This window comes from Microchirus variegatus, assembly GCF_963457635.1.
Source record: "Microchirus variegatus genome assembly, chromosome: 7".
Classification (NCBI taxonomy): Eukaryota; Metazoa; Chordata; class Actinopteri; order Pleuronectiformes; family Soleidae; genus Microchirus; species Microchirus variegatus.
Genome location: NC_139808.1, coordinates 4,524,531 through 4,533,304, shown reverse-complemented (window position 1 = coordinate 4,533,304; position 8,774 = coordinate 4,524,531). Strand labels below are relative to the sequence as shown.

General features: G+C 39.0%; 1 protein-coding gene across 1 annotated transcript; it reads left to right on the top strand.

The window, feature by feature from the left end:
* The first annotated feature begins 5,042 nt into the window (after nucleotides 1–5,042).
* Nucleotides 5,043–8,044, top strand: rpl29 (ribosomal protein L29). Its single transcript, XM_083892787.1, has 4 exons — nucleotides 5,043–5,078; nucleotides 5,543–5,595; nucleotides 6,902–6,966; nucleotides 7,859–8,044. Exons 2-4 carry the CDS (start codon nucleotides 5,559–5,561, stop codon nucleotides 7,994–7,996), a joined length of 240 nt encoding a protein of 79 aa, XP_083748913.1. The 5' UTR covers nucleotides 5,043–5,078; nucleotides 5,543–5,558; the 3' UTR covers nucleotides 7,997–8,044.
* The last annotated feature ends 730 nt before the right edge of the window (nucleotides 8,045–8,774 follow it).

Sequence of the window (8,774 nt, the reverse complement as noted above, 5' to 3'; positions counted from 1 at the left end):
ATGATGAGGACAGGTGAATGATGATGAGAAAAGGTGAATAATGAGGACAGGTGAATGATGATGGGGACAGGTGAATGATGATGAGGACAGGTGAATGATGAGGACAGGTGAATGATGATGATGACAGGTGAATGATGAGGACAGATGAATGATGAGGACAGGTGAGTGATGAGGACAGGTGAGTGATGACGAGGACAGGTGAACGATGAGGACAGGTGAACGATGAGAACAGGTGAATGATGAGAACAGGTGAATGATGATGAGGAAAGGTGAATAATGAGGACAGGTGAATGATGATGAGGACAGGTGAATGATGAACACAGGTGAATGATGATGGGGACAGGTGAATGATGATGAGGACAGGTGAATGATGAAGACAGGTGAATGATGATGGGGACAGGTGACGAGGACAGGTGAATGATGATGGGGACAGGTGAATGATGATGATGACAGGTGAATGATGAGGACAGGTGAATGATGAGGACAGGTGAATAATGATGACAGGTGAATGATGAGAACAGGTGAATGATGAGGACAGGTGAATGATGAGGACAGGTGAGTGATGAGGACAGGTGAGTGATGACGAGGACAGGTGAATGATGATGGGGACAGGTGAGTGATGACGAGAACAGGTGAATGATGAGGACAGGTGAATGATGAGGACAGGTGAGTGATGAGGACAGGTGAGTGATGACGAGGACAGGTGAATGATGATGGGGACAGGTGAGTGATGACGAGGACAGGTGAATGATGAGGACAGGTGAACAATGAGAACAGGTGAATGATGACGAGGACAGGTGAATGATGATGGGGACAGGTGAATGATGAGGACAGGTGAATGATGAGGACAGGTGAGTGATGAAGAGGACAGGTGAATGATGATGGGGACAGGTGAGTGATGACAAGGACAGGAGAATGATGAGGACAGGTGAACGATGAGAACAGGTGAATGATGACGAGGACAGGTGAATGATGAGGACAGGTGAGCGATGAGGACAGGTGGAGCTAGATAGATAGATAGATAGATAGATAGATAGATAGATAGATAGATAGATAGATAGATAGATAGATAGATTGATAGATAGATAGATAGATAGATAGATAGATAGATAGATAGATAGATAGATAGATAGATAGATAGATAGATAGATAGATAGATAGATAGATAGATAGATAGATAGATAGATAGATGACAGGTGAATGATGAGGACAGGTGAATGATGATGAGGACAGGTGAATGATGATGAGGACAGGTGAATGATGAGGACAGGGGAATGATGATGGGGACAGGTGAATGATGATGAGGAAAGGTGACGAGGACAGATGAATGATGATGGGGACAGGTGAATGATGATGATGACAGGTGAATGATGAGGACAGGTGAATGATGAGGACAGGTGAGTGATGAGGACAGGTGAGTGATGAGGACAGGTGAGTGATGACTAGGACATATGAATGATGATGGGGACAGGTGAGTGATGACGAGGACAGGTGAATGATGAGGACAGGTGAACGATGAGAACAGGTGAATGATGACGAGGACAGGTGAGTGATGACGAGGACAGGTGAATGATGATGGGGACAGGTGAGTGATGACAAGGACAGGTGAATGATGATGGGGACAGGTGAGTGATGACAAGGACAGGTGAATGATGAGGACAGGTGAATGATGAGGACAGGTGAATGATGAGGACAGGTGAATGATGAGAACAGGTGAATGATGAGGACAGGTGAAGATGAGGACAGGTGAAGATGAGGACAGGTGAGCGATGAGGACAGGTGAATTGAGGACAGGTAAATTTGTCCTAATTTAGGTCCCTGAGTTTGTGATAAAATTAAAGCGTTAACCCATTTTGACTGATACATTATATGTTTACATATTTTATTTTGTTAACACTTTAATTAGCAAAAGTTTGCCTTTAATTAAAAATAATTAATGTGTAACTCAAACTATTTCCTTAACAATAGTGGTACGTTTACTTGAATATTTCAGTACTCCACCTCAGATAGATAGATAGATAGATAGATAGATAGATAGATAGATAGATAGATAGATAGATAGATAGATAGATAGATAGATAGATAGATAGATAGATAGATAGATAGATAGATAGATAGATAGATAGATAGATAGATAGATAGATAGATAGATAGATAGATCATACAGTAAGATACTTGTGTGTTTCAATGAATCTGAAAGTGGAATTGTCTCACCTCATTACTAAATATTTGTGTGTTATGTTTATTTTACCGGGTAAATTCACACTCCCACGCCGCACAGAGACTCTCATGCATGGCAGATGTGACAGCCACTGTGAATCCGTCTTGTCGATCAAGTGAAGGAGAAATTATGTAATAACAACACATGCGTCCTGTAATTGACTGAGCATAACCAAGTGCTGCAGAGTGTGAGTGGAGAGGCTCATATGATCAAACATGATCTAAATATAGGATGCTACTGCATTTTCTTCTGCTTGAGCAGGGATTCACCCAACCTCCGCTGAGAATGTGAGGAGAAGGGGGAGGCAAGTATGGAGGGAGGAGACCAGGAGTAGGAAAAAAAAAAAGAAATGTACCTTAGTTTCTTTAGTAAGCTCAGTCACGTGGCCCTCCATCCATTCCCATCCATCACAACAAATCTGTACATAGATGCTGGTTGTGTTACAATCTGTCCGTCATCTCTCGGTGCAGTTTACACTGTTGTTGTCTCGGCGGAAAAGAGTAGAAGTCCATCCGTTAAAAGCCGTCATGAATGCCACTTAATCCTTATCTTTGACAGCTTTACTTCGCATCACCTCCAAATGAACCTGCTGCTGAATTTTAATTGTATATATGAGCCATTTACATCACTCACGTGTTGGCAACTGAGAAGAGGTTTTTGCCAAACAGATATTTAAATCTATCCAACGTTCAAGAAAAACTGAAAATGTCTCTTCGATTCTCTAATTCTTGAATAGAATTTCAACGTAAAAGGAAAGAGACGATGACATTTTAACATTCAAATCAGGTGTCTGTTGTAGCTCATATTAACTTTCACTCTCTGTTGTAAATGTGACCTTTTTTCCTGTGTCTATTATTTGTGATTTAGCACACGTCAGCACGTTTTTAACGTGTAAATGTACTTTATATATCATTAAAAGGTGCCTACACCAACAGCTATACGGCGATCCTGTTTCATTATAGTGAGTTAATGGTGGAGGTTGAGCAGCTGCAGTAACTGTAGGTGGCCCCACTGCTGATGCACATTTTTCTTCTCGGCACATAATGAAATCAGCCCACTTGTAATTACCCAAACCTCGCACTTCACTCAAATGTCAAGTCTTTATTGTCCCGGGGAGACACTTTGGTAGTGAAGACATGTTCTGGGGTTCTGAACTGGATTAAAGCCCGATAAACAGGTTTTCGTGAGACATTCAAGTATACTGTCGCAAATCGATGGCTTGTCACATTTGTACAGAAACAAAAGCCTTTTAAGCTCGTAAACACGGTCAGTATTGCTGAATGTAAGTTGCTCAAATGGATCACAGTTTGGGAGTGACATTGTATTTGGATCCATGTGTTATTTATGGAAGAAATAACGACATTTATAGATTTAGATTTAATGGCTCCCAGACTGTTTGGCTTGTAAACCTCCACTTGAGGAGCCTCATCATCAAAAGAAGATAAAAAAAAGGTAATTCTGGTGAACAAATTAATAATAATGGTTTGGTGGGATTGGTGTTGTACTGGCATCAGACAGGATATTTTCTTACACTTGTTAGATTATCTATTTAAATTTGGAGGGATTTTATCCCTTAAAGGTCAAGAGCAGGGTTGTTAAGGTCATTTTAGTTCAGGTGCCAAATACAGCTCAATAAAGCAGTAAAAAATAATAGCATATTAACCCATAATCAACAAGATCTCCAAATGTTTCCCTTTGTTTTATATTTAATGTTTAGTATCTTTTTACGAAACATATGATGGACAACTGGAAGTTCCTTGAGTAAAATAAGTGCAATTTCAACGATATCAAGCCTAATTTTACCATTTACACATGTGCATAACAACTTACAGATCTATACAAAGGCACTTAACATGTAGTCTCAGGTATCTGGAACTGATAAATATAGTGTATCACATTATGATTCGATTCTGCAGGCCCGGATCGGACACCTGGGTGGGCCGGTTCTGGCCCACGGGCTGTATGTTTGACACCCCTGGTGAAATTATTTCTACTTATATTCTACAAATGTGCTTTATATTTACACCACCATGTTTTAATGGATAATGATGAATGAAGGTTCACCTACATACAGACAGATGAGGTGAGAGATCCTACACATTGACATTAAAACATGTCTAATAAAATGTGATGCTTCACTTTCTTATTCACATTTTAATGATATATGATATGTAATTAGAGTTGGGTTTGTATGTGAACACAGCGTAGGACTTTGCCGTTATGGCCAAGAAGGCAATCACTATTGAGTTTGATTATTTATATATTGATTATTCTCACTAATGTTCAAATCTGGCCATGGGCCATGGACGTGATTAGAGACCTCAATCATCTTTGGGAAGCTTTGCTATAAACTGCTGGGTTGAGACTAAGCCTCATCAAACAATTGTAATAAACATAATAATTACAGTTTTTGGTTACATATAACAACTTTATTCCCACCTGCTAAGACAAATAGAAAGGTAAAAGGAGGAGAAAATAAAAATAAAAATCACACCAGACTCTGTCCTTCCAGATAGACGAGGTCATTTCACACAGAAAGACAGAGAAAATGAACATGCCTTTTGTTTCTGCGGTTACTGTCTAAAGGTTCCTTGTTAAAACTGACGCAGCCAACACAAATTTGCCCTTGAGTGATTATTGTGGCGCTGCTGAGTTCTTCCATTTCCTCCTTTTCCATGCGTTATTACACGAACAGAGCGCGCCACCGAGTGGCCCTAATGTGGACTATTATTCCACGTGTCATTTCAGAAACAACAGACAGGGGGCAGAGTCATGAAATACAGCCGTTCTTCGCCTTCTTCTTCTTCTGCGGACGTAATTTTCTCTCTCTTCCGGTTGACGTCTGTTCGTGTGTCAGGTTAGTATTTTACTCTGTTTGTATGGTTTTAGAATCTCAATTAATCCTCTTGTATTTTAAGTCTTCACATAAAAACATTCACAGAGTTTGATGAAGCTGTTCAATGACTGCACGTCCATATCAGTTTTGTTTCAATGAAACCCTTACATGAAGATAAAATTGAATTTTTAGTGGTGCTAAAGTAGCTTAGCGGCTGCTTCACAGTGGCTTGCTTACCGGGCTTTGGGGACCTCGCACTAAAAAGTCTGTGTTTAGTCTAAAATGCACATACACGTCGTCCACTGACAGTTGTATCTTAATGTTGAATATTTTGCGAGCTGAAAGTAGCGTTGTTGATGTTGTCTATAGCATTTTTAACTTGTTCGTATTGCAAGAAGAAGCTAACGCTGGCTAACATGGAAACACCGGTGATGCTTCATTCAGAATAACGTGAAATGCCTCTTTTTTCCCCTCTTTGTTATCAGATACATCTGTGTCGAAATGGCGAAGTCTAAGAACCACACAACTCACAACCAGTGTAAGTACAACTGCAGTGGCCTTTATATGCTTGAGTTAACTTTGCTATGATAGTTCCATAGTGCATAGTATGTTTACGCTGACAAACATTCAGTAATTTCCTTTTCTTAAATCAAGTAACAACGAAAATGAATCGGACCTTGCAGTAATCTGCCTTGTAGGTTACCTTCCTTGAAATGAACCTCTGATCTGTTCTACAGGTGGCACAGTGAAGGAATTTTTCCTGCTGTATAGTAGTCAGTGTGGTGTGCCCAGGGGTGACCAGTTAATAAATATGAGTGTATGCTTAATGGTTTGCTAGCCATGGTAGGAAAAAAAGTTAAGTAAGTTGAACTGTATTGAGCAGTGGTGCTAGAGCTGCAACTAACGATTATTTTCGTAATCGATGAATCGGTTGGTCCATAAAATGTCAGAAAATGTTAAAAAAACATAGATCAGTGTTTGTCAAACCTGGAAATGACGATGTTCTTGAATGTCTTGATTTGTCCACAAACCAAAATGATTCAGTTTTAATAATTACTTTGTCATGTGGAGCAAAGACTTAAAAAAATATTCACATTTAAGAAGCTGAAACAATCAGAAATCTTGTTTTAATAATGAAAAAAGCTTCAAACAATTTAACGATTATCAAAATAGTTGGCGAGTAATTTAGTAATCGATTAATAATCGATTCATCAATTAATTGTTTCAGCTCTAAGTGGTGCACAATGTTGCTCAAATTAATCTGGTCTTCCACTTGTGTCACTGCTCTTAAATGTCCTCTTTACACATTGTATTGACGTGCGTCTACAGTGTCCACATTGCTATCTGATCATGGTCAGACGATCTCCCCCTCTCCTGCAAATATTTTCACCAACAGACTACAGCATCGCATCCTGTGTGGCTCCATATCAACACATTAGCCACATGTGAAGTTGCAGTGTTGTATGGACTTATGGCACTTTCACATTCACTGTGCTTGGAGCCACCAGCTGCATCATTATTGCTGCAGTTCTCACATTGCTCTGCTTTACTTTACAACAGCTGAAATAAACAGTATTTACCTGTGATACCGCTTGTGCAACGAGAACATGACACTTACAATTCCGTTGCGTTCCTACCCTTACTAGTATCACTTCAGTAGCACAATAGTTGTGCAACAGTCAGATTTTCAACCTGTTGGAGTATTTTTTGAGCGTAGCGTGAGGTCAAATAAGTTTCTGCTTTTAATTTTGTATGCACATTCTCATCATGTCCAGGTAAATATCCTTTGTTCTGGTTGCTTTTATTAGTAAAGGTTGTAATGGTTTCCTCTCTTGTCTGCGCAGCTCGTAAGGCTCACAGGAATGGCATCAAGAAGCCCAGAACTAATCGCTATGAGTCATTGAAGGGGGTATGTATAGCTCTAAAACTGTTTTGGCTGTTGATGCATGAAAAGGTTTAATAGTAATCATCAAATTTTTAAGGCCATCCTTTATAATTAGGGTATATAAAAAGTGGTTGCAGCTGGTTGCTGAAACTCATTCATATGCAGTTTTTCTAAGCTGATATGCAAAATGATTCACACATATTAAACTAGGCCTGTTGTCTCAACATTCTTCATAAAATATTCAGATCCTTGCAGGAAGGTAATCTTGTTTGAAGTAGGGCTGAACAATGTGAATAATTTTTGTTTGCTTCTGATTGATTGTTGTGCTTTGATTTGCTATGTGTATATTTAAGTTGAGGTTCAGTATTTGTCGATTTTAAAATGCTTCTCTATATTCTATTGCAAGAATGACAACTCAAAGATCTAAACTGTTTCTAACATGCATGAGTTACATTTTTCTAATTTGTAAAGATGGAATAAAAAGATTTAAATTAAATTCCTGCATTTGCAACTTGCCAATTGGGTTGTTTTAAACTAGCATTCATTTATCATTCAAACAATATTACATTCTCCACTTTTAAAACAAGTGTCTGGAAAATATTAATATGATCATAGTTGTTGCTGTTGGGACCAGATTTTGGCTGGAGGCAATCTGCTGAGATTGTGGGTGAAAGCATATTATAGTTTGAGGTTCTATTGGCCAGGTGATATGGTGAATGTTGTTTTTTCTAGTATTAAACCAGAACCCCAAGTGTCTTATTTCACTTCAACCTTATTTGTCTTGTTAAATTCTATTGGATCGGATTCTTTTTCGAAAAAAAAAAAAAATAGAAACCTTGACATAACACGCCACAATCGCATCATGACCTTCCAGCTCACCAGTACTGTTCACTAATTAATGTTCTATTTATTGCAGGTGGACCCTAAATTCTTGAGGAACATGCGCTTTGCCAAGAAGCACAACAACAAAGGCATGAAGGCAGCGCGAAAGGCAGCCGCACAAGCAGCAGCAGCAGCAGTAGCAGCACCAGCCCCAGCCCCAGCCACGAAATAGGCTGCCACCTTTCCATCTTCTCAATAAAGCTATGCTTTGTTAACAAACCATCAGATGTACATTAGTCTCTGTTCCCATCTCTGTCTGTCTGAATGTAACTCACTTTTTAGGATTTGTATTGGCAACCTACCCTGCTTGGGAAAATATGTGGTACCTCTACTGCTAATTGTACACATCCAGTCATTGCACTACTAGGCTATCACGATGGCCTCTGTTGGTCAAGCCACTATTTTACTCATGGGTACATTTGGTTAGCAGTATTAAGACTGGTCTAACAACCACTTGACCAATACTAGTAGAAATACTTATGGCAATAATAAAAACATAATAATGAATAATAAGTTAAGTCACTTAATGGAATGCCTGCCAGAACAAAGCTGTTAATATTTTGTTTTACACCTTGAGGCTGTACATTTCTGGCTTGCATATGTTAAGCAGAAATCTGAATATATTCTGGTTTCTTTGCTCTGTGTTGCAAAAAAGTAATGGACAAACTTAAAATGTGTGGACAAAAATAAAACGAATTGAGATTTTGGTGACAGATTTCCGTTTTGGACCAAACAACTAATGGATTAATTGAGAAAATGACTGATGAAATTATGAAAAATATTTGTTAGTAGTTGTCCTAATCAGGAGAGAAGGTAAGAATTTGTGTTGACTGGCTGTCAAATTGAGAATGAGAGTTTTCCAAGTAATGACTCCAGACGGAATGATGAGAACTGGTTCAAAAAAAGCATCATCTTGGTTTTGTAAGTTATGAAATACAGCCTGTTTGCAA